The sequence below is a fragment of the Tiliqua scincoides genome, chromosome 16 (genome assembly GCF_035046505.1).
Source record: "Tiliqua scincoides isolate rTilSci1 chromosome 16, rTilSci1.hap2, whole genome shotgun sequence".
Classification (NCBI taxonomy): domain Eukaryota; kingdom Metazoa; phylum Chordata; class Lepidosauria; order Squamata; family Scincidae; genus Tiliqua; species Tiliqua scincoides.
The window spans coordinates 4493694-4520121 of record NC_089836.1 but is presented as its reverse complement, the minus strand read 5'-3'; the positions used below and the strand labels follow the sequence as shown (position 1 = coordinate 4520121).

Below are 26428 nucleotides of genomic sequence, written 5' to 3'. Positions count from 1 at the left end.
CAGAGGTGAGCAAGGCCTGCTGCGCTGTTTGGCCCGCCTCAGACATCAGACTTCAGAGGCCTACCTAAAGCCAGCAAATCTGCTTACCTTTTACCCACCGTAGGAAGTGCCTTTTGAGGTTTTCTTCCTCAGTCTCCAAAATGTCTTCAGCCTTCTAATGAGGAGACTATGAAACCTGCTCCTCAGCCCTGAGAAAGCTCATTCATCTCTTACACGCTTCCAAAATTTCTGGATTACCAAGATGTCTGCCTTCAACCACGTTCCATTGCATCCATAAGAGCATAAGAAGAGCCCCACAGGATCAGGCCAAAGGTCCACCTAGTCCAGCTTCCTGTGTCTCACAGTGGCCCACCAGAAGCCTCAGGGATCACACAAGAGACCTGCATCCCGTTGCCACTCCCTTGCGTCTGGCATTCAGAGGCAGCCTACTTCTAGAACCAGGAGGTTGTGTATATCCAGCATGGTTTGTAATCTCTGATGGACGTTCCCTCCGTCAATCTGTCCGATCCCCTTTCCCATCACCACATCCTGCGGCAAACGGTTCCACAGATTAATTACATGCTGGATAAATTACACACTTCTGTTATACTCATTGTCTCCCCACAAATACCCCTCGCCAATAGTAAACACTGTTGCCGCTCTTGGGAACCCAAGAATTGTGGAGGGGATGTGTGTGTGTGTGTATTTTTCCCCAGTAGGGCGAACAAAATTTTGAAAAATCCAGGGTTCCTCTTCTCAGCGTTGTCGCCTTCTCCTTCACCAAAGTTCTTCTGCCTCGGCTTTCTCCGAGAGGTGCCCTTTCTCCGAGCGAGTTCGGCGGAGGAAGATCATTTTGGAGATTTCTGTTTGCTTGTTAACTCCATCACGCTAACTCTTCTTGCCAGTTTTCTGGCGGGTGCGGCCAAAACGCGTCCGCCCTCTGACAGCTTTCCGCGTTTCCCCCCCTTTCCTCCTCCGATTACACTTTCCAATCTGTCACCCGGCCGACGGGGGTCTCTTCCCCGCTGATGGCTTTCCACACTCGGCTGTAATGACTCTTGGCAGGCTGGGAAGGCGTGAGAGCTCCTACGTCCGCTTGGCCCTTCTCTGCCGCTCTCCCCTCTCTTTTCCCCCTGTTTAGCTAAAGCACTTTGCGCGCTTCTTTTGGTAAATAAATGACTCATTTTAATCCAACTGACAGCCTGGCACCTGAACGAGCTGCCTTCCATCTGTACTCTGAGGCCTCACATCGGCTGCCAGGACCAGGGCCTCATTACCGAATGCCTTTTTAGAAATGACTTTACCAAATTCCCTTTTGTCCTGAACTGGGCTGGCAGCGCACCTGAGTGTCGGACTGTGGGTGCCGATATCTTTAGGGCCGGTCTGTCAGTGAGGTCAAATGAGGCTATTGCCTCAGGCGGCAGATTGGTGGGGGAGAGTCTGCATCCAACCGTCTGCTGCCACTACTTCTTCCTCCTCCCCCTGCTACCATTCCTAGCGGCGGTGGCATTTGATGGTGCTGCACTGGGAGGTTTTTAGCCAGGCCTGGAGTTGGTTCTCCCATACTAAGTCCATGCAGTCACTTAACGTGGCTGCAGTCTGAAATATGGCAGGCAGAAAGTACTGATTTATTGAGCAGGCAAAGGCTGGGCTTGTGACCCTTATATCCAGGATCTGGCCAACCCAGAAGCTTCATATTGCTGGCCAGTCGAAGGGACCGATGTTCCCTACTGCAGCATGAAGAGGTGAGGTCTAAGCTTGGTGAGGTCCTGAAGAGGTGAGGTCTAAGCAGTCCTGGTTAGCTCCTTGGCAATGGGCGCCTGGGGACATTTGGAGTTGTACTTCATGCCCTGTCTATAATGCCCATGTGCTGCTCCTGAGGGAGGGGGACCCCAGGATTTCCATTTGTCCCCTTGCCATGGGGTAAGCCCCAGCAACTGCAGTGGGTCAACTTGGACTTGTGCCAGCGATATCACTGGCACAATTCTGAATTTATCCGTACAGGTGGATCAGGCCTGGGAAAGGACCTGAAATTCAGCATGCGCTATTCCTGCCAATGCCGTTAGTTTAGCTACAGTAGAGGATAGGAGCTCAGGTATGGTGCCAAAAGCCTCGCAGAAACTGCATTTTTAGAAAGGCTTTGAAAGAAATGCTGTTCAGCCTGTGGCCTACCTCTTTCCCCGTCTCGTACCCCTCTTCTCTGCTCCCTGCAACATCAAGTCAATGGGATAGTAATGCTGATACTATTTCAGACCAGGAATTTGTAGCTCGATGGTATTTCCTGGGTACATTATAGGCCAGGGTTTCCCAAACTGTGGGACGGGGCCCACCAGTGGGTTGCGAGCTGATTTTTTGTGGATCGTGAAAAGTTTTTGGAACTTGTTAAAAAAAAAACAACAACAACAACTTTGCAAGCACCCTTGTCTCGTTTGCAGAAGAAATTTGTTAGCTGGCATGCTAACCTGTGGTATGAGGTCATCTTCATGCCCCCCCCAAATTAAAATGTCACATTTTCTCTAGTAATTGGTATGCTGTAGATCATGTGTGAACCCAGTTTCGGCCTCTTGTCCGGCTTGAAAGTCCCTAACCGCACTTCTTGCTTTCCAGTTCAGCCTGCTGGGTACCCTGGAATGACTGTAAAGGTTTGGGGGGACAGTCCTTGAACTCCGTTTCTAGGGAGGGTCTAGCACAGGGGTGTCAAACTTGTTTCATACAGATGGCCAAAGTTAAAATTCATGGCGCTTGCTGAGGACCAGAAGTGACGTCATTAAGCAGATGATAGCCAGAAATAAGCACTAAAGGACAGAAGGGAAAATGTGCAGATCATATTTTCAAGATATGAGAGAGCCCAGCTGTCAATCTGGGAGAGCCCAATGATAGCAGGAGCCAGATAGAGAGCTTCTGGGAGCTGCATTCGGCCCATGGTTCTTGCATTTGACACCCCTGGTCAAATGTCTACACACACATACTATATATAACATCTCTAGCAGCCTGGGGATCCCAGAACCCAATGATTGATTGATTGATTAAATTCAAATATTATTTCTTCCTAGTTTTATTTACTGTTTATTTACTGCATTTATATCCTGCCTTCCTCCCCAAAGGGACCCTCGGCAGCTTGATCTTTTTTCTTGGTCTAGTGAGTCACAACAGATCGTTGTTTTAAAACGTGTGTCCCGGTGCTAAAAAGTTTAGGAGGAGCTGTTATAGGCAGTTGCAGAATTTCAGTGGCAGAAATGGAGCAACCAAACTGTGTGTGTGTGTGTTTGAGAGAGAGAGAGAGAGAGAGAGAGAGAGAGAGTGTGTGTGTGTGATTGGGAGGCAGCTGGCTTTAATTGCACCGGAGGAGTGAACAGCCGTGCTCAGGAAGGGCTGTGACTGTGGTGCTGTATTTGCATAATCATTACCGCCTTGCATGGTGTTATGCCTTGATCTGCTTAAACTAATAACCTCTTTTGGCAGTCTACCGGCTTCATCAAGTGGACTGGGAACAAGCGGTGACTCGTGCCGACCGCGGCTGGATGCAATAAATCCCCCGTTCTTAGTTGCCGGCTCCTTAAAACTGAATCCAATATCTTGGCATAATGGCATTTAATAAGCTCAAGCGATCGGTCAAATCCAGCTTAAATCCCTCCCTTTTCCTGGGTGGGGGCGGCACTGTGGAAGGGAAAGCAGAACTTAGAAGAGCAAGGATTGGTTAAACTGGACTGGGTGTATGATGGGAAAAACATGGAAAAATCAAAGTTCTCGTTTACAGTGTTGCTAATCGCACATAGCGTGTGCATGTGGTGAAATTTGGCATTTTCAAACTGTCCGTTGCATTCTGGGGATTCTGCACCAATAGATGTCAAAATCTGGGCTTCGGATTAAACAGAGGAGACTTGAAAACATGCATGGTGTTTACAGGGCATCTGGCTAGAGAGAGTGACAGATTAGAGGGCGTTAAGTGTAATTTAACAGGACCTCTTCTAATGTACTTGCAAGATCTACAAAACTGCACATTGCGGGCGGGGAGATTTTTTTATTTGCAGAATGCGCAGTTTGGGACTTGTTGCCACCACCACCCCACTCGAGATTCTGCAATTGGAATATGCTTAGCGGTACATATTTCCATGTCTTTGTTCACAGCCCACGCATGAACCTGCATAGTTGCACAATGTTTGGTTTACTGTGTGTTTTGTGTTAGAATTACAAATTTTGAAAAACAGGATTCAGATTTTTTTTATTAATTAAAAAAAAAAGTTCACCCCCAGTGGCGTGCTTCTAATTCAATTTAAAATGAATAATGCAAAAATCATGGCAATTAAAACGCTTCATTAGAAGACAGTGATAATACTGTTTGCCTGTTTTTAAGATTACACAATGGTCCTCTTGCCAAGCTGTGCATTCCTGTGTGGGTGTGGTGCTGTGGGAATGAGGCCTCGGTCCATGTGCTGCTTCTCCCCTCGCAGCCTGGTCAGCCTGAACCAGAAAACCATGACTAGCTCTTCATAACCACTCCCAATGGTTGGCAACCTTCAGTCTCGAAAAGACTATGGTATAAGCCTACAGCACCCGGTATTCCCAGGCAGTCTCCCATCCAAGTACTAACCAGGCCTGACCCTGCTTAGCTTCCGAGATCAGCCGAGACAGGGCATGTGCAGGATAACAGTTGAATCTTGCTTCCACATGTTGGTTTGCAATCTTAACTTTAAAAACAAGTCAGATAACCTGGTTTGCCAGTTAAGATGGAACAGCAAACTGTGGTTTGTGGGGACCTAGCCTTGTGCAACCCTACAGAGAGTGTGTTGGCACTCTGTGTGCCCCTTGGAGGAAAGGCAGAACAAAGATGAGATCAAATAATAATAGAATATCTGTTGTCTTGCCTAACGCCTCCAATGAACTTGGGAAAAACTACATTGTCATTTTTTTTTTTAAAAGTTTTATTTATTTGTTTGTCTTTAAGGATGTCGCAGCTCGTGGTCTAGACCTGCCACAGGTTACCTGGATTGTACAGGTAAGTTTTTCAACTTTCCTAGGGTGCGCACCAGTTTATCATCTTGGAATATGCCGAGGTCATTCTGTAGAGCCTAGATTTATTTATTTGTTTCAGTATTTGTGTACAGCCTTTCTCAAAGACTTGTTGATTTGAGTCACATAGAATCAAGGCTGTGATTTGCACAGGTTTACATAGGTTTACAATCAAGGTTTACATAGGCAGGCTGACCATAAACCCCATTTTTAAAAATGGGGATTTTAACCAATTTTATTCTATGCGAGATCCTTCATTTCTTCAGATGTTTCCCTTCCTGGTGCAATCATCATCCTGGCTGCACAGCTTTTGGGGGCTTCCAAGCATCAAAACATGCCTAGGGCTGGTTCTCAGGATGTCGTCCATTTCTTTCTAGTCCACATTCCTTGATCTCTAGCCAGCTGTTTCTAGTCTCCCATTCAAGGCGAGACTGAAGTTGATCCTGCTTAGCTTTTTCAGGCAAGGCTCAACCTCCAGGCCACACCTCCTGTATACATTATTGTAGCAAGAGATAGTTGGTGTAGTGAGTAGACTAAAGTGTTACACTGGGGACATTAATCCCACCCCTCCACCCCCGCTAAATAGGCCAAATAGCATTCCTGATGCCTGCTGAGGGCCAGAAGTGATGTCATAAAGCAGGAAGTGACGTCATTCAGCATGTCATGACAGGAAATTAGCACTTTTTTCTCACTTAGGATTTCATTAGCTGCATATGACAGAATAAAAAATACACCAATCTTGATCATATTTCCAAGATACAGGAGAGTCCAGGTATGCTGGCTGCCATTTCAGCAGTGACACCTTGGCACAACTCAGGAGCTGAGAGCATAATTGTGGTGCTGGGGGAGCCCAAGGGTTGGATAAAGAGATTCTGGGGATTGCAGCTGGACTTACGTTTGTCACGCCTGGCCTCACCCGTCAAAAGGGCTGCAGTTTGGGGGAAGGAGGGTGCAGAGTGAACCCCTAAGTGTGGAGCAAACCCCTTGCCCCTGTGCATAGCTGCTGCCTGTGGTTTTCCAAAAGTGGTCCCTGTAAAAATGGGTATGTATACACAAACCTGCACACACAAAAGGTTGAAAAACCCTGCCTTATTGATACCAAGAGAGAGCTGCTGTTTCTTTCAGCTGTCATGCATTTTTTTCAGTGCTCCCCTCCAAGTGTTCATACATCCAGGGTCGGCCTTAGGAGCTGCTGGGCTCAATTGGAAGCATTTGTTTTGCAGGACCCCAGGTTCACAGCCATAAAAATAAAATTTATTAGAGACTTTATGTCTCTATGGTAGGTATAAACAAACTCTACTGACTTTCAGAAAGTTCAGAAGAAAATTAAAATCATTGCTGTTCGCTATGAAACCTGCAGTGCGGTGTTAGGTGTCCGTTGCAATGAGTTTTTGTGTGTGTGTGACAAAACTGGAGTGGATTACCGTACCCTTAGGTGAAAGGCCCAATTGGGAGCGATTGGTCCAATTGGCTGAAAGCTGGCCTAGCATGCATCACCCTGCAGATTTAACCTGGGGTCCCCAGGAAGGCAGTAGAACTCAGTGCAAGTTATCTGAGGCCCTGGGAGGTTTCCGCCTGTCCGGAAGGCTTGGCCTCTGTAAGGGGTGTCCAGAGAAGTTGGGCAATGCTGAACAGCAACCTGCAGGGCACAATCAGCTTACTCTCAGCATCTTGCGTGGCTCAGAAGCCAAGTGACGCTTTGCCAGAGGGCACAGGTATAAATGCTGCTGGAGCGTGGCTTCCGCCACTTGGCCTTTGTCCCTCTGATGCAAAAAGCAAGCAAACAGCAGTGTCGTTGCTCTCTTGCCGGCTGAAGCTCATTCTGTATACACCCCCAATTGGGAAGAGCCGCTTCAGTTTTCCAAGGGAGTTTTCCAATAAATCCTGGGGTTTTATTTATTTATTTATTTATTTATTTTTGATGCCGCTTTTCTAAAACTCAAAGCAGTGTACAACGAACCAAATACATTCGCGTTAAAAACATCAGAATAAAATATTAAAATAAAAACCATAAAGACCGTAAAAAGCAATTTAAAAAATAGCAACAATAAAAGAGCAGATGAATAAAGGTAGTACCGCAGCATGAAAATTAAGGGGTTCCTAGGGAGTGCCTCCCCCCTCCCATGATGGGTCCCCTCCCCTCCCATGAATAGATGGGTCTTCAAACCCCCTGGAAACCATATGCTGAAGAAATTGCTCTGAGATCTTTTGGCATCGGGCTCAGTAGGAGACAAACTGAGAAATTTGCCTAGGGGCATTAGTGACAGTCTGCCCCAGCCCCTGATGCAAATGAATGATGGATCAGGGAGAGGGAAGGGGCTGGTTGATGGAAAAAAGGTAGAGCTGCTGTGCCACACCCAGGTACGCTCAGCTTGGCTCCCTGATTAGTTTTGACCTGGTTCACACATGTCGTATACATCTCTTGACGTCTCTGCACTGGATTCCTGGATTCTTGCTGATAACTGACTGCTGAATATGTTGACCTAGCCGGGGTGTGTGTGTGAAACATCTGTTTGGGGTGTTTTGATCTGTGATGTCCCATTTATGCGTGCAAGTCATCACTGGACAATGGCAACTTCAAGGGATGAATATGAACCAGGCCTGTTTTGTACATAGAATAGGTTTGCCCTTGCTGTGTGGTTCACGCATTTTTCAAGTCTATTTTTAGAATACCTGCTTAAAATATGTATTCTTAAAATATCTGAGGCGTGGGGCTACAGAGCAAACGCAATGTGTGAGTCAGCCTCAAAAATGCCATTTCCCTGTTCACTACGTTCTGGGGTGGTAGCTGAGTTAACTCGTTGCAGTCCAAACAGCAAAGAGTTTTCTAGCACGTAAAAGACACGCCAGCATCTGATTATTTCAGCATCTGATGCAATGACCTGGTAGTCCCATGAAAGCTACAAGAGTCCGTTGTGTGTGTTTTTTTTTTCCTCTCCTCCTAACTAAGCTCGCTTAATGTTATTTCTCTGCTTGAATAACTAGTATCGAACGCTTTAAACAAACAGCTTGCCCTGACGTGATCTCATGCCCCGGGTTGGTACAATTTTCAGGACACAAAATGCAAGTTCTAGCTCTTGTTTTATTTATCCAGAGCAAAAATGCATGCTAAGAAAGGAAGCAAATAGGTCAAGATGAGCCCGGTGTAGCAATGAATTTTTTTATTTTAAAGGAAAATAGGGAAGAGATGCATTGAGATGGCGGGGAGATTGTCCCTATTATCCAGCTTGGCCAACGTGTCACATTCGCACGTCAGAAAAACTTATTATGGCTGGAACAGTGAATGATGGTTTCAGGGACAAGCGTGATGGGTTCAGATAGGCAAACTCTCTCTCTCTCTCATTCTTGCTTTTTTTAAAATGGAAACTGGGGTGCTGTGTGTGATGGGATTTATTTTTTCCAATGACCTCTGACACGGTGCCTTGTTATAATTAACACCCACGCAGTCTGTTTAATTCTTTCTTCCTTCCCCATCTCCCCTTCCCTTTTAAAAAATTTCCTTTTCTCTCCTTTCTCTCTCTCGCTTTTTGAAGTATAATCCTCCAAGTTCGCTTGCCGAATACGTCCACCGCATCGGGAGGACAGCTCGGATTGGCAGTCACGGAAACAGCCTGCTCATCCTTGCACCTTCAGAGGCGGAATATGTCAACTTGCTGGCTTCTCACAAGATTAAGTGAGTCACAAACTCTCCCCCCCTCCTCCTCCCCAAACTTCCTAGCCAACCCCAGCTAATAAAGCATTCCAAGGGCATACGCAGCATCTCATTCCGAGCCTCATGGCATTCGTTATCTTGCAAGCTCATGGCGCATGGTGTTCGTTATCTTGGGTCAGTAGAAAGTTATGGGCTTCTCAAAATCATTAAAACTTCAAATAGGTCTAAAAGAAAATGAAAGCACTTTGTTGTTTTATGAATGGATCTTTCTTCTATAAAGGGGAAACCATTGTGAAAAGCAACTTGAGGTGGTCTTTGGGCAAAGCAGTATAACTATGTTTAAACCAGTGGTTCCCAAACTTTAGCCATGGGACCCACTTTTTAAAATGACCCTCTGTCGGGATCCCTCTACCAAACTTTAAAGAAAGATGATTTAGAAAGAAAATATTTTATTTACTTATTAAGTAATAGTAATCAGAAAGTAGACCGTGCAACCTTTATCTCCCTATATTTACGCATGTTTGCAAACTTCAGGAGCTCAGTTCCTTGCAGGGCAATTAGCAGCTATCTCGCAACTGCAGGAGCTGAGCTCTTTGCAGGGTAATTAGAAGCCACAGTACCTGATTTTTGAATATTCTCAGGGCTTGAGGCAATTCATTATCTGATCTTTCCATCACCCTTTGGCAACCCACCAAAAATCAGGTTGTGACCCAATGGTGATTCCGACCCACAGTTTGGGAAACAGTGGTTTAAACGGGAAAAAAGAATTACATTGAGGGCCTGATTATTACATAGCTTAATTGCATGGAATATTATCCAGGCAGGGTGTCATTCCAGAATGATGCATCAATATGAAGTTGGTCGTAATGAGACAATTTCCATCTAAAAATGAAATAAATGGTTCTTGGTGACATATTTATATACTGTACTGCTTTTCCCTGTACAGTTTTTATTTTGTGCTCAGTTTACCGGGGATCCTGGTTTTGGCACCAGATGAAAATGTCTAAGCTCTTCTGTCAGTGTGCGATCCCAAAGTAGTGGGTATCGCAGTCATATACTGGGCAGTTTAGTAGATTAAGTAATTTCTCAATTTCCACTTGTAGATTAACAGTGCAGCCCTAAACATATTTATGCAGAAGCAAGCCCCAAGGAGTCCAATGAAGCTTGCTGTCTAGTAAGGTTGTTTTAGAATTGCAGCCTTAGGAAAGTCATAGAAATGATGGGTTGCTGTTTTGTTGCCAAAACAATGTAATCTCAGAATATTTATAAATTCATCACATCACAGACATTTTACTAGTTTAAAGTGTATTGCTTTAATGGGAGTTCAGGCAACCAGGAGTAGGCTGTCCTTCCTCTGTTTGTGTCAAGTCCTGCCACTCAGATGGTGACTTTCAGTTGGGACCTGGGGCATTTGGCGGGCCGCTATGAGATACAGGAAGCTGGACTAGATGGGCCTATGGCCTGATCCAGTGGGGCTGTTCTTATGTTCTTAAACTGCAATTCCCAGGAGGCCTTGCAGGTCTTCTTGTTGTCTGGTGTGCTCCCTGGGGCGTTTGGCGGGCCGCTGTGAGATACAGGAAGCTGGACTAGATGGGCCTATGGCCTGATCCAGTGGGGCTGTTCTTATGACCTGGGAAGGAGGGATGGCTGCTTGTTCAGGTCTTGAAAGCACAGGGGCTTGTAAAGTTACAGCATGCAATCGTTGTTCAATTGGACTTTGTCCACCCTTATTCCAGTAGCTCAGAGCATTCTGTTTATTTAGACCAGGAGTGTCAAACATAAGGCCCGCAGACCAAATGCAGCCCCCAGAAGCAATTTTTCTGGCTCACTGCTTCCCCAGCCCTCAGAACACCTCTGGGAGAAAGGCCCTCGAGGGGGCGGTCCTCAGATTGGTATGCCAGCTGACTAAGTGCTACAGGGGGGCACCATGGGGGTGGGTGGGTGGCGGTGCAGCGCCACCCCCCAAGCCTGGTGCCCAGGGCTTGGTCTCTCTTTCCCCCTCCTCAGGCATGCCACAGCACGGGTGCACACCACAGAGCAGGTGCACACTCAGAAGTGATTTTTTTTTTTTTTTGGCCCTCTGAGGGCTTTACAAGAGACTGTGTGCTGCCTCCTCTGGAAGGGAGGCAGGGGGTAGCAGCTTGGCCAGTGGGTCGGCAGCAGCTTACAGTCGTGGCCCCAAGCCGTACCGGGGCCAGGATTGCCACCTGCACCTGTACAGATATTGTCAAGAAATGTCCAAGAGGCCAGTAGACACCCATATGTGGAACAGTGAAAAGAGCAAGAAGAAGCATTTCTCAGTATATTATGCAATTATTCTGAAATCCAGATACCTTCCCGTCCCAAGCAGTCTAGATAAGGGATATTCAACCTGTATACACATATGAAGCTTCCTGGGTGACCTTGAACCAGTCACCATCTCTCAGCCTCATCTTCCTCACAGGGATGTTGTGAAGACAGAAGGAGGGGCGGAACTATGTATACCACCCCTGAGCACTGAGGAGGAAGGGTGGTATAAAAATGTGAAAAAATGAATAAAATGTATATAATTATATGAGAGAGAGAACTGAATTGTCCATCCATCTCCAAGTATGTCTGTTTCGGGGAAAAAGAACGGGTAGCAGGATACAGGCTTAATGAATTACAGATCAGATTTGGACAGACAGCTCCAAGCCCACGGCAATGCATTGCTTCGGATCTAATTGACCTTTCCATTCATAAACGGAGCCTTGCGGAAATTTATCCTGACAAATTCAGTGTGGCAAACAAGGCAGAAGAATTGCCGTGTGCCGGTCTGGCACAAAGCATAGAGAAGGCAAGCTTCTTCTGCCTGCCGCACTGGAAAGGTCTTTTAAAACGCATCAAGCTTAATTAACGGAGGGCAACAGGGCCGCCTTATTTATTGCACATTCGAGACAGAGCTGCTTCTCTCGACTGACTTTCATGAGCAAATGGCTTTCTCCTTGGGGTAGATCATCTAATCTAGAAGGTTGCATAGGGGTAGTCATATTTGCAACAAAGGACACCAGAGTTCTGTAGGGGGCTTTCTTAAATCTCTTGGCTGGCTTCCTCTCAGCTCCCAGATCCTGCATGGTCTCCTTGTCCTTGTCTTCAGAGTCTTCCATAGCCACATCCCTTACAATCCTCTCATCTCCCATCTCCTGCTCATGATCTTCACACATCCTGCTTTGCACTTGAAAGTCTCCTGCTCCCTCAAGCAATTCTATCCTTCCTTCCTTCATCCCTGAAACTGCTTCCCAGCACTCTTGTGGGATACCTACATCCTTCAAATTGTTGTACCGTCTCCTAATCCTAATACTGCAGCCAGGGCTGACCTTAGGACAATTTGGCCAAATTGGGACTCACATCTGGAGGGCCCCCACACTGGGACAGCGAGCAGGGTGCCCACAGACATCATCTCACTCTGTAGCTGATGCTCCAGCATGGAATTGTCCATGCTGAGGCATCATGAGGAGAGCACTGTGAGCAGAGCATACTGCTGGATGGCCTTCCCTTCCTCCTCTACATCCGGTTGGCTTGAAATTGCCTCCCTGCTCCAGAAGCAGTTGGTGATGACACTGCTGCCGGGTGCCTCTACAGCTCCTAAGGTTGGCCCTGACTTCTACGAAGCTCATATGTGTTCTGATAATACTCAGTTCTTCTCCATTTACCCTGGTGCCACTCCCATTCCTTTCCCCTGAAGACTTCCTGTGTCTCTTTTAGGTTCAGCTCAATGCAACTTTCCAGCGCCACTGTTCCCTTACCAATGTTCCCAACCAATGTTCCCTTACCTTGAGGAGGCCTCCGTGACTGCCCCCCACTACCATAGGATGCAGCACAAGCCCCGCTGGCACAGCTTTATCAATGCTGGGAAGTTGGATAGGATTGGGCCCTGAGATTGTGACCGCTTTGGGGCAGGGACCTGTCTTCTCTTCTGCTGCAAAGCACCATGGACACTGATGGTGCCCTATAAATAGATGATGGTTCTAATAATGCACTCCAGCTTTCCTTACTTTCTAGTCCCTGCCCTCGGTAAATCATTTTGCTCCTGTTCTTCCCTTTTGGGGTTTACCTTGTTAAGTAACAACATATAAAGCATTTTGAGCGTTCAGACTCCTTTGTGTGAATTTGTTTTGTTGTAATTCTTGAAGTATGTAAATATTATCCCCATATTGTAGATGGGGAGAACTGAGGCAGACAGCAGGATGGCTTGACTAAGCCTGTCCTAGTGAGTTCATGACAGAGGTGGAGTTTCATCCAGGGAAATATGGATTAGTGGCTTAAAGTCCAACTTTTGAGCACTGCTGCAGCCATGCCAATTAGGTGCACACTGCTTCCTTTGGGGGTGGGTTGGCAGTCATGGGGGTCCCATCAAGGTAAGGGAATGTTTGTTCCTTTACCTCAAGGCTGCATTGTGGCTGTATTGGCGCTGTAAAGTTGGATAGGACTGGCTCCTTAGTCTCTTGCGTCTGAGCGAAACCTGCTTTCCGCTTTAAAATCTTGCTGGCCTGGGTTGTCATTCTTCGGGGTTCAGCTTCCTCAGTTTCTCCAGGAACTAATTATTTGTGTGCGCAGAGGCGTTTTGAACACTAAGTCGTTGCAAAGTGTGTGTGCCACGTCTTGCTCTCATGGCCAGTGTGGTTTGTTTTGGGGCTGTTGCGCAGATTTTCTGTCTCCTTTGAAAGTCAGATAATGTTACATTAAACTTTACTCCCTCAGCCTCCCCTTCTTTTCTTTCCCCCCCTTTTTCAACTCCGTTTCCAATGCAATCTGGCTTTATGCCCTGTGTGTGTGACTTAACGGATTTCCCTTCAAAGAAATGAGAAAAGCAAGAAGAAAAAACAGCCGTAAACATAATTTTCCTTGGCTGTTTTGCCTTTTATTTTCTGCTTCTCTCTCTCTCTCTCTCTCTCTCTCTCTCTCTCTCTGGTCCCTTCATGTGAGACTTGGGAGGGGAGCGCTTGAAAAGCCCAGCATCATTTAAAGAGCATCATTGGCTTCCTTGAGGCAGCTCATCAGGCGTCTTGCTTTATTTCCTAACAGCTGCCTAACGAACTTATAAAAGAAGCAGATCCCCATGAAGGCACGAGCCCCCGGTGCCCCCCCTCCCGGCACCAGCCCATCCTTTCTCTGTGACGCACTCCCTGCTGCGCGAACCAAGTTTGCCTATCTATGGTGGCTGCGTGCTGGCAGCACGCCAGGCGAGACAAGAGATCATGAAGTCGGAGGGGAGGTGGTGGTGTGGGGTGAGGAGAAGAGATAGCCCTGACATCTCCAGCAAATCACTGTCAAAAGGCTTTTGACATTTTCATTCACGATTGTGTGAGAGAAACTTTTTTTTTTTTAGGGGGTGCAAGGGAGCAATGCCTCCTCTTGTGCTTTTCCAGCTGTTGCCGTTCATCTCTTAATTTGGTCTTTTAGACTTTTTAAGGAAAGGAAAATAGGCAATTTTTTTTTTTTTTTAAGAATTTGAACCCAGTGATGTGGCTAAGAACACTGGCCGCCTCCATCCCTGTGTGGGGTTTACCTGGAAGAAAGTCCCTCTCTGTTCAGTGGGGCTTACTCCCAGGTATTCATGGATATACCAGATGAGTCGAGAAACCCTCTGTAACCCTCCAGAAACTTGTCCAATCCCCTTTTAAAAGCATCTAGGCCTGATGCCATCATCACATCCTGTGGCAAGGAGTTCCACAGAATAATTACATGCTGGGTAAAGAAATACTTACTTTTGCTGCACGCTCTCTCTCTCTCAGCCTTAGTCCTCCATCATTTAGGGACAATCAGAGTGGCCTTCATTACAAATTTGTGCTGAGGAATTCTGATACTTCAGAGAGTTTATAAAGGCCTTTGCACACATGAATAAATAGATGCTTTAAGCTTTAATCTTGTGCGCATTTCCCTGGGTTCAAGTCCCGTGGGATTTAATGGTACTTACATCCGAGTAGGCATACTTAGGATTGTGTTGTTAGAGAATCTTGAAAATCCTTCAGGAAAATTAAAAAAAAGAAAACTCTAAGAAAACTTAGCATTTATTGACTGTTGACTGTTGGCAACCTTCAGTCTTGAAAGACTCTGGTATCGCGCTCTGAAAGGTGGTTCTGGAACAGCGTCTAGTGTGGCTGAAAAGGCCGATTCAGGAGTGACAATCCCTTCCACACTGGGAGCAAGTGCAGTCTGTCCCTGGTCTGTCTCCCTGGCTATGGGCCTTCCCTCTTTGCCTCTTAGCCTCAGACTGTTGGCCAAGTGTCTCTTCAAACTGGGAGAGGCCATGCTGCACAGCCTGCCTCCAAGCGGGCCGCTCAGAGGCCAGGGTTTCCCACCTGTTGAGGTCCACTCCTAAGGCCTTCAGATCCCTCTTGCAGATGTCCTTGTATCGCAGCTGTGGTCTACCTGTAGGGCGCTTTCCTTGCACGAGTTCTCCATAGAGGAGATCCTTTGGGATCCAGCCATCATCCATTCTCACGACATGACCGAGCCAACGCAGGCATCTCTGTTTCAGCAGTGCATACATGCTAGGGATTCCAGCACGTTCCAGGACTGTGTTGTTTGGAACTTTGTCCTGCCAGGTGATGCCGAGAATGCGTCGGAGGCAGCGCATGTGGAAAGCGTTCAGTTTCCTCTCCTGTTGTGAGCGAAGTGTCCATGACTCGCTGCAGTACAGAGCATTTATAGTGTGCTGTGAATAGTTTACAAAGCTCTTTGGGTGTGTTATGCTGGCCTTGTACCATGTTACCGTGTTTAGAGGCTACCGAGGCCACAACTGGGGGAGGCGTTGGGGTGCTTTGTCCCATCTGGAGCTGAACATGGAGGGGATCTCTTGCACTGGGCTACCTGGGGCGGTCAAGGGGGAGGCAAATGCCCCGCGGTGCCACTGGCCGTCCGCACGTGGTCCCAAATGCTAAGGTAAGAGGGGCAGTGGGGGAGGGAACGGACATTCTGCAGTCCTAGCCCTGGTGAAGCGCAGGTGCCAGTATTGCAAGTGGTGTCTTCCAAGGAAAAGATGGTAGCTGGCCCACGCAGCCAGCGACACAGGAACCAAAGGATGTGGCAAGCCTGCTTTCACCTGGCCTCAGAGGCCCCTGGTTAGAACAAATAGCTGGGGATTAAACTGCCGCTTGTGCACAAGGCAGTTTCTGTGTTAAAAAGTGCCGCAGAGATTATTTTCTCGATGGCGATCAGGACCTACCCTTTTAAATTTCAGACTCGTAAAGTGATTTTGCTTTCTGTGCCATGTTTTGACAATTTGCAGCATTTCAGAGATGAAGATGGATGACGTTTTGTCCAGCTTGATGAGAGATGAGCAGTTCAAGGGAAGCCAAAGTGGACAAAAGGTCAGTTGTACTGGAAGGGTAGTTCATATCCCTGTACCCCATTCCTAAAGTTTCTCTCCTAAGCAGGCACCAACACACACACACACACACACACACACACACACACACACACACACACACACACACACACACACAGGCAAGTGGTTTAGGAGTTGCTTCTTCCAGCCAATAGATCCAATAGATTCCAGGCTCGTACCTGGAATCGAGAAAATGCACCTGTTAGTAGCATTCTGTGTTCAGCATTCAGTGCAGGGTCTGCTAACTGGTGCAGGTTTTAGCAGCCCCCCCCCCCCACAAACTCAACCTTTGCATGTGGTTTTTCTTTCCTAGTGGGATTCACTTGCACAACTGTACATTCCTAGGACTGAGTTGGAAGCAGGGCCTGGGGGTGAGCTGTAGCCATCCCTGTTTAGAATGGCCATGCCCAGCCACCACTTAACTGCTGCTCTGCGCCTATCCCAGCTCTCTCCACTTCCAGCAGGATCTGGTAGGCCAGTCAGCAGTGAGGCTAAGTAGCACCTGCGAAGTATTGCTGGCTGAAAAGCCCTGGGCTAGAGAGGAATTGGACTTGAAATTGAGTTCTCTGATTTCCCCCCCCCCTTCCTGTGTGTTCTCCACCCCCCCACCCCCCAAAGCTTGAGCATACACCAAGATCTTCATATGCTAAACTTTATCATAATGTTTTCTCTCCTGTCCACCTCCACTGGTGTCCATTATAAATACCCATTTGGTGTGTGTGTGTGTGTCTGTGTGTGTTTTTTTCGGGGATTCTCTGAGAAGCTGGTGGGGAAGAGAGAGGCCGAAAGCGCCTGTAAAATGTATTTTTAATCTTATAGGCGCATCAAATATATATGTGCCTGCGTCTGTGAATGTTCGCCTTCCTACAAAGAGAATACATTCTGAACTGTGCACTTTCTGCCAGGGAGGAAGGGGGTGGGCTGGGGGAAGACTCCCGTGGGACCCCTGTGTGTGTGCGAGGGTTGGAATTCGCCGGGCAAAAAGTTACTGAAAAACAAAAGCCTTCATTTTATATGTTGAGTATCTTTTTTGGAAGCGCGAGAAGAGACATCAGAACTCCAGCCCCACACCTTGAGCCTTCCCCACGGGGTTCTCAGGTTTTTTTCTGGCCAACATTTACGCTTTCTACATGGAACTTTTTCTCTGTGCTCCCTTCTTCCAAATGCACCAGTATAACAATCCTGATCTCTTGTTTGCGGCTATCAGGATAGGACTAGGAAATCCTAACCAACTTTCCAGCCCTGACACAGCTGTGCTAGTGGAGCATGTCCGATATCCCGCAGTTGAGTGACAGTCACGGAGGCCACCTCAAAGCAAGGGAATGAGCTGCATTCCTCTTATCTCAGTACTGGAAAGTTGGTTAGGATTGCGCCCTAAGATTTTTACCAGTCTTTCTCCCCAAGTCCACCTTTTGGCCTTTTAAAAAATACATTTGTACAGTGTTTTCTGAGTGTGCAAAGAGCTTCCCGTGTCTTGATGTTGTCTGTACAACCACCCTGTAATGTCAGTCACTATTATTATCCCCAATTTGCAGATGGAGAAGACTGAGGCTTGCCTAAGGCCAAGTTCATGGCCTGGTGGGATTGACTGGTAAATTTGTGGCAGAGGTGGAATTCAGACTGGGAAAGTCCTGGTTTGCTCATGTGTGCCTTTGCGGGGAGCCTCCTGGAGGCTTCTGAATGGCACTTCTGGTTTGCCAGCTCACCTTTCCTTGCAGATTTCACTATTGGTAGAATTTGGAGTCCACGGGAGTCCTGGAATGGATTCCCCGCAGATACTGAGGTCCACTATATGCTCCTCCCTGGTGGGGAGGTTGCCCACAGCCTCTTGGAGGCTTCTGAATGGCACTTCTGGTTTGTCAGCTCACCTTTCCTTGCAGATTTCACTATTGGCAGAATTTGGTGTCCACAGGAGTCCTGGAATGGATCCCCCGCAGATACTGAGGTCCACTATATGCTCCTCCCTGTCTTCAAAAAGAAAGAGTCGTGAAGCAAAAGGGAGAATGTGGAAGAGCAAAGAGGGATAGTGATAAATCCAGCCCGCAATTCTCCTGTCTTCCACACATCCTTCCCTGCTCTATTTCCCTTTTCCTTTTCAAGTAGGAGGGTTGGGAGCAGCACATGAGGCTGTTGGCAGGTCCCACGAAAGCAAGAGTGAGATGTGCCACTCCACTTCAGTGGCCAGGAGGCCTCGGGCCAGTCACGTGCCTGGCCATCCTAGTTCTCATGCATCTTGACTCCAAATCTCCTCTGTGAGCAGCCACCAGTTTACCTGGGTCTTCAAAATACATAATCCACATTTCCTGCTTGACCACTCCAGACGTCCCCTCTCTCTATGGCTCTTGTCCAGGAAATTGCATTCTAGCTATGAAGCATGACACTAAAATTCCTGCCTTCTCATTTGGAACAGTGACATTGCACTATGTCAGTAAGGACTGTCTGTCACGCTTTAAATGATTGTATGAATACTTGAATGTGTGCGTGTGTGTTTTCTGGTACTTAGCTTTTTTTTAACCACAATATAAAAACCATTTCAAACATTTGCAATTTCAGGTGCGCTTCTACGTTACGTTTAGGTACATGCTAAAAATGTACACATCAGTGCTACAGTCCCGTGATTGGCTGCAAGCTCTGAGTGTGCACCATGTCCAGGATACCAGAAAGAGCTGGATGTATGGTTTTTCTCCCCCCCCCCTCCTTCCCAACTCTGAGTCAGTGTTTAAATTTAGATTTATTTATTTTTTACCCCAACCTCCCCGAAAAGGCAAGAATCAAAACATGCCCATTATAAGGGTGTAGTTTCAAAAATAAAATCGCTCTCCTGGGGAATGGGAAAGAAGGGAACTGAAGAGGGGGGTGATCTGTTTTCTAAATGTGTTGTGTTTTCCCGTTTGCTAATCTGTAGCTTTTTTTTTCTTGGTTTATTTGTCTCACTCTGACCTCCAGTGGTTCTTTTTCTGCCCCATAAGGGCTTGAAGGTCCCCCCGCCCCACAATCCCTTATTTTTTTTTATATATATATATATACCTCTCTCCGTTCCTTCCTTCCATCCATTCCTTTCCGGAGAAGGAAAAGGCGATGCCTCATTTAGAAACCCAAAAGGTGGGGGAGCATGTCGTTTGTGGGGAGGGGGAGAGAACGGAACCGGGGAAGGGAGGAGAGAATGAGAAGTCCTTTGTAATATATTGCCATATTATCACTAAATCCCCAGACAGTTCTGGCATAGAAGCAAGTCACCTGTCACTTAAGTTTGAGGTCTCTTTAATTTTCTCCAGGAATTCGCGCTGGGCTGTCTTTTAATTTGAGGCCTTTATTGGAATTCTGAAACCTTTCCTGCCTTCCCCGGTGCTCAGATCTATTCTGAGCCCCGATACAGAATGTATACAATAACCAACAGAGGGATTTGGCGAGGGCTGAAGCTGTGTTTATTTAACACTCTGCAGGGATTTTCGGGTTTATTTGGTCCTCACTGCCCGCTTTCAATAACGCTCTGACAACCATTCTGCCCTTCTCATTAATTTTAAACAGTTAAAACACAGGTTGGGGGGGGAAAGGGGGGGAGGGAAAAAAGTTTTTCATTATTAAAGTGCTTTACTTTTTAATAACAGAGGATTCTGTCCGCCGGGGGAAAGGGCAACTTCGCTTAATTTCATATTCATATTAAAAACCGATAGGAAGGTGACACTCAGTGCAACCCACAAGGCTTAACAAAAGAAAAAGGTGGATTGGGGGGGTGTGCGGAGGAGGAAAGGCAGGCGAGAGGGAGGGAGAGAAAAAGAAAGTGTTTTTTTTAGCATTTCACACTGCTTAGCCACTTCCTTTCCTCTTTCTCGCATTTGAAGCATTTGTATTCCGCTTCTGCCAATTTCTAGTCCTTTCCTAACTTGGAGTGAGAAGAGAGGTCCCAGCCCTGAGGGGCTTACAGTCTAGATACTGACACAAGAGAAATGCCGAAAGAGATGAAGGCTGGAGGGGTGAAGGGGGAGAGCATAGGTTTGTTTCAGTTACACTTAAAGTTTACTTACAGCCAAGAATGACATTATGAATTGCCTGTTCACAATTTCTGTAGGCTAAAATTAAACAGCTAAACGCATCTAGCAGGGATAGACGCAGCAAAGTGACAGCACCCATCACGTCAATAATAGTTTGGTTTTTAAAATGCTTGGAACTGGTGGAACAACCGTTTTGCACGTACATAAGAACATAAGAACCGCCCCACTGGATCAGGCCAGAGGCCCATCTAGTCCAGCTTCCTGTATCTCACAGCGGCCCACCAAATGCCCCAGGGAGCACACCAGATAACAAGAGACCTCATCCTGGTGCCCTCCCTTGCATCTGGCATCCTGACATAGCCATAGCCCTTCTAACTGTCCGTGTCAGTGGCTAACAAGCCAAGCCTCTGCTCTTTCATACTGGCTTGCATACTGTTGCTGGCTCCCCCCCCCCATATCCCTTGCACTTAACCCCATTGATCCCACTAAAATTGAGTGTTAGAACAGTCCAAAGAGAATATTTCTTTACTCAGCGTGTCATTCGTCTGTGGAACTTTCCTGCTTGATGAGGTTACTTTCGCCCATGACGTCTCTTCCAGGTTAATGACATCACTTCTGGTGGGTCCCAACGGATTACCTTTCTAAAACATGGGTCCCAGTGCTTGCATCATGCAACCAAGTGATGTGAATGTGAATGTCCTGCCCCATAGATCTTAAAAAAGAGAGAGAGAGAGAGAGAGAGAGACTCTCGTGTGGGCAGAGATGTTTCAAAAGATACAATTGGAGTCAGGCCCTGAACAGTCTTGTATGTAATAAGCTGGTGGCAAAAAGCATTTTTGGGTTTTTCAGAGGCAAGTTTGTCCTTGGTATCCCGCATACTGCTCCTGGTTGGCTGACGTTCCCGCTTCAGCCAGTATGGGGTCGGCTTTTGTCACTGCCTGTCTTGTGTTTTATTTTTTTTATGATCGCTGTGGGGAGTTGGTTTTAATGTCACTGGTGATGCTTTCATCCTTTTTTTTTACGGCATATCTCTTTGAACCGCTCAGCTTTCTGAGTTGGGAAAGGTAAAGTTGTAAATGCTTTAAAACAATACATATATTTTATAGATATCATGTTTCCCCCCCCCCCTTGGAATCGGACTCCTGTTGACTAACTGGGCAAAGAGACACCTTTCAAAGAGGTGTTTCTCTTGTATTTAACCTTGGGGGGGGGGGAAGCAAGTGCCTCATTCCCGTCAACACAGCAGTCCTCCCAGTATGGGGGATGTTAATGGTTGTCAGTGGATGTCAATGGAAAACCTCTCCCAACAGCGTCTAGGTAAGTGTTTCCCGAACTGTGAGTTGGGACCTGATTGTTGGTGGGTTCTGAAACCGACAAACTTGATAGTTGACTAGGAAAGTGTATTGAGCCCTACTATGGAAAGTTGAACACACGTACATGTATTAACTCATGAGTAGGGGACCGTGCCACAGTCCATTTGATGGGCAGGCAGCGGTCACAACTTTAGGCATTGCTGGTCTAGATCCTTGCTTCCTTTCTTACCCTTCTGTTTCTCTCATGCTTTAGAAGTTTCAGAGTGTGGACCCTCAGGAAGTGCGCCGCAGAGCCACCGTCTTGCAGACTGAATTCGAGAATTACGTGCACCTCAACCCGGAAACGGTCCAGCGGGCCAAAAAAGGTCAGGAGCTTGCTTCTCTTATCTTAATAATAATAATAATGCAGGTATTTATATACCGTCTTTCTTGGTCTTTATTCAAGACTTTATTCAAGGCGGTTTACATAGACAGGCTTATTAAATCCCCATGGGGATTTTTACAATTTGAAAGAATGTTCTATCTTACAAGAACCACAACATTCAGGTGTTACTTTCTTGAACTGGTTTCACATTCTGGCCTCCGTCCTCCCACGCTCAGAGCAGATGGAATAACTCGGCTCAGCTTGTCAGCTGCTTCAAGGTCGCACGGTGCCGGTGGCCTCGAACCGGCGACCTTGTGGATGTTATCTTCAGGCAAATGGAGGCTCTACCCTCTAGACCAGACCTCCTGCCCAATGCTTCTTGTTTCAGAAAGGGAGAGAAGCCCTTTTCCAACTTGGCCTTGCTTCATACTAACCATACTTCCCTCTTACCTGGGGTGACAATATTAGCAGCTGGCCTTTGGAATGTGTCTTTATTTAAAAGTTTGGTGATGTTTTCGGGGGGGGGGGCAGAAATATGCTGTAGCAATGTAACTCTGGTTTACATAAGTCAATTAGCCTACAATAAAATTGGTTTTGTTCTAAGTCGTTTCACTTAAAGCTGCAGTGTCCAAGAACCTCTCAACAACTTTAAGTGAGGACTTCTGTATACTTTACATCAGTGTTTTCTCAAACTGTGGGTCAGGACCCACTAGGTAGGTCGCGAGACTATTTCAGGTGGGTCCCCATTCATTTCATTGTGTTTTTTTTAGCATGTTAGATGATGCTACCATAGCATGTGACTGCGTTTGGGGAAATGACATGTTGGTAAAAAAATATTTTCTTTTGCCTGTTCTGACCCTTCCCAACACTCAATTTGAGTGGATGTCCCCTGGTTCTGGTGTTCTGTGAGAGGGAAAAGAACATCCCTCTGTCCATTCCCTGCAGAATTTTATATGTCTCAGTCATGAGAGGCAGGATGACACAGTAGCCACGGATACAGACTAGCCACCACTGAGCAGTTAAAAGAAACATGTCCCATGTGCTTGCCTTGTCATGTCTCTTGCCTGCTGGGCTTTTGAAGGTGTGCCCCATGTTACAGGCTGTGTACTTTGTGGCAGGTCTCAGCTCTTGATGAGTTGAAGACCACTGCCCTAAAACACACCTGCCACTTTTCTATGGCTATGCATTGTAGGAGAAGATCCCCTGGTGGTGGCAGGCAAGTTGTCTGGCCAGGAATCTTGTCTGCCAGGACTGAGTTTCTCCCGACAAGCTACTGAAGAGTCCTTATGTGTCCCCCGCCCAGAACACATTTTCAAATCCACCATTGCAAACCAAACCTGAACATGGCAGCATGTCGCTGTTTTAAAGATGGAAGTGGGAAGGAGGCCTAGAGGGAAAAGGTGGGGGGGGAGGACGAGCCTGGTTTTTGGAAGATTCACCTGGATTCTAACTCTGGATTTTAACACGGACTAGGATGAAAAATGGAAGAGGGTGGGTGGAGGTCAAGAGGGAGAGAGAGAGAAGAAACCACAGTTTCTTTGGCGTGTTTCCTTCTGATTTTCTGCCATCAAGGCCAAAGCCAGCTGCCACGTTAATTATTCACAATTCCTGGCTCGGGCTGAGAAGGGAAAAAGAAAGGGAGATTGGTGAAAGCCAATGTAGTCGATGCTGAAAACTCTGCATATGTAGAGAGCGATGGAGGGACAGGCTGCCTCATGTAGGACACAGGAAAGCATAGAATGGACATGAGGTGTTCAATGCACACACAGGCAGGTTCCCCCCCCCCCCAGTCATCAGGAGTTATAAATGCACCCAGGCTTTGGCATGGGAGAAAATTATCACATCTGTTTTTTAAAAACAAAAAGAGCCTCCAGATGTATAAAAAATGGAGACTGCTCTGAGCCAAACAGCATGCAAGCCAAGCCCTTTCCCCGTGATCCCTTTGGTGCCATCACCGGTTACAGGGAACGCAGTGGAGAAAAGGCAAATCAAGGTCCTGGATTTTAATCCTGCTTCCTTGCCTTACCCTGCAAATCCTGACTCACAGTTTGAGAAACACTGCCTTCACAAAATTGAACAGCGTGTTTTCAGTTTTTTCTTCCTATGGTCATTGAGGACTAGAAACTTGCTTGGGAGGCAGTGGGGACAAAGCTGAGAGACCCAGCTCAGTCTGGAGCAATCCCGTGCTGTAAACCCAAGTCTTGAGAAGCACCTGTATGATGAAGTTGGACTTGAATACGTGACTGAGCATCTTAAAATATCAAACATTACCTTTTGAAAGGTTGGACCCTTGTAATACCCCCCCCCCTCCAGACAGTCTCTAAAAAATTGATGCTGTGAAATGAGAAAGAGGGGTTGTAACGTGCTCTCCTTCCTTACTCCCTCATCGATTGGGAAAAGGAGCTCGCTTTGCTTGGCAAACAGAGCTTTGATGGATTCCCAGGGTCCTTCCAGGAACTGATCTCGCTAAAATGACATTTTTATTACTGTTCGTAAACCCCAATCTCCTGCCACCGCTGAGAGATTAGCCTTAAGCTGTGGGCAAACTGGCTGGTCTAGCAGCTCAGCGAGGAAGGGCAAAGGAGGCTGTGAGGTGGGTGGGTGGGACTTGCATTTTGCCACAGCTAAGGGACTTGGGTGGCCAAAAGTGGGGAGGGAAGGGGCTTGAGATGAGGGCAGGATGAAGCCGGAAGGAGGTGTCCTGGACAGCATTGTTTGAACCTCTGAGATGATGTTGTCATCCTGTTTTGAGGCAAATTCTTGTACAGGTACGAGGATCAAAGGTCTTCATGTGGTCTTGTCTTCTTGTATTCCAATATTTGAGAATTCTGGGTTGCGCAGGACTGGGGCCGGCTTTAAGCCAATTGAACCAATTTCTTCCAGTTGGGCCCTGTGCCTAAGGTTGGTTGGTTGGCAACCTTCAGTCTCGAAAGACTATGGTATAAGCCTACAGCACCCAGTATTCCCAGGCGGTCTCCCATCCAAGTACTAACCAGGCCTGACCCTGCTTAGCTTCCGAGATCGGACGAGATCAGACATGTGCAGGGGAACAGTTGCTGGGGGCCCTGTGTAATCGACTCTAGTCTTGTATGCAATCTTATATTAAAATGTGCTTGGATCCATTTGGTCCATGAACTCACATGACTTTTTAAGCACATGTTTTGATTGCTCTCCATTCTACCCTAGACACAGAAAGCCTATCATAAATTTCATTTATATATCTAAGGTTCTGCAGACCTTGGCTGTGAACCTGGGGCCCTGCCAAAAATGTGTCCAGTTGGGCCCTGCAGCTCCTAAGGCTGGCTCTGCTCAGGGCAGCTTTGACTGGGGTGGGGTGATAGCAGTTATTAACCGGAAGCGATGAAAGGAGTGACTACATTCAGGCAGACGAAATCCGCAGTAAGCAAATCCTTCCTTTCTCTTTCTAGCTCTGCAGTCCTTCATTCGCGCATACGCAGCCTACCCGGCCAGCCTCAAGCACATCTTCCATGTCCGGGCGCTCCACTTGGGCCACATGGCAAAGAGCTTTGGGCTCCGGGACGCCCCCAGGAATCTTAGCGCCTCCGCTGTTCCAAATCAGGGGAAGAACCAGAAGCGGGCAAGGTAAGGGCAGTTCTCTATTCAGTTTGCTGTCATGGCAAGCATCCGCTTGTCAAGAGTAGGGGCCTGCCTCAGAGCCCCACTTGCAAGGTGTGTGGTCCTCCTCCGAGATCCCAGTAAGCCAGTGACCCAGTGATCCCAGTGGCCAGGGTTCCATCTCTTTTTCCCAGAGCCGGTGGCTGATCAGAACCCCCTGCTTCTGTGCCAATCTGCCCCTTCTTTCCTGCCAGGCCAATTGCAAGGTGATGGGAGGGGCCACATGGGCTCAGTTTTGAAAGATGGAGGGAGAGAAAGAGAAAGCAAGGCAAGGCAGAGAGTAGTGGCTTCACTGAGGGGTATGTGAGGTGGGTGGACTGCACCAGGTGACACCCTCCGGGGAAGTGACATCACTCCCGGCCAAAATGGTTAATATCTTGGTATTTCTTAATAATACCATCATGCTACATATCATTTGATGGGTAATTTAATGCAGAATGCAATGAAACAAACCATGTCGAAATATCTGTGTTCTATAAAATCTTTTAGCCAAATAACCAGAAAAATAGAAACAACTGTGTTGTGTAACAAAAAGTGGATTTCCTTCACTCCAGACTGGCCAGTGAGACTGATTGTCCCGAGAGCCAATGATGTGTTATGATGAACCAATCAGATGTCAGCATGAGTCAGCTCTCATCATATCAGAGCTCGCACTTGAACGCTTTTTCAGTTGCATGAGTGTCATCAAATTGGCCACTGGTTTTTGTCTGGTTACTGATTTGTTAGGTGATCTGGGCTGTTCTATATTAAGGTAAAGAAATACATAAAGTTCATGGGGGTGACACCAACCCTAGTGCTGAAACTGCATTTAGGCTGTGTGTATGATATTGTAATTGATTCTGTATGGTCTGTTACGGGAGGAGGTCCATCATGGGGGTGACGCAATGACCTCTAGCTCTGTCAGATACATAATGGTCTCTGTAGGCAGGAGAACGGGAAGAACCCAGCTGGATGATGTCAAAAGTCCATTTCATCCAGCATTTTCTTTCCCGCAGATGCTTTTGGGAACCCCTCAAATAAGAACTGAAGGCAGCAGTGCTTCCCTGCAACTGGTGTTCAAGGGTGTGCTGTCTCCACTTATGGTGGCAACATGTGGCCATCATAATTGTACCCATTAATGCACTTGGCATCCAT

At 47.0% G+C, this 26428-nt stretch overlaps 1 protein-coding gene and 1 pseudogene across 2 annotated transcripts in view; one reads left to right on the top strand and one right to left on the bottom strand.

Annotated features, from left to right (window-relative positions):
* Positions 1–26428, top strand: part of DDX31 (DEAD-box helicase 31) — a 51909-nt gene that overhangs the window by 17530 nt on the left and 7951 nt on the right. The window contains exons 16-20 of one of the 2 annotated variants that reach the window (XM_066610553.1): positions 4925–4975; positions 8523–8662; positions 15891–15972; positions 21548–21659; positions 25087–25261. In XM_066610553.1, coding sequence (XP_066466650.1) covers positions 4925–4975; positions 8523–8662; positions 15891–15972; positions 21548–21659; positions 25087–25261 — 560 coding nt within the window. The remainder of the gene's footprint in view (positions 1–4924; positions 4976–8522; positions 8663–15890; positions 15973–21547; positions 21660–25086; positions 25262–26428) is intronic. The other variant, XM_066610554.1, reaches the window with a different exon arrangement.
* Positions 24603–24722, bottom strand: LOC136635704 (5S ribosomal RNA; annotated as a pseudogene).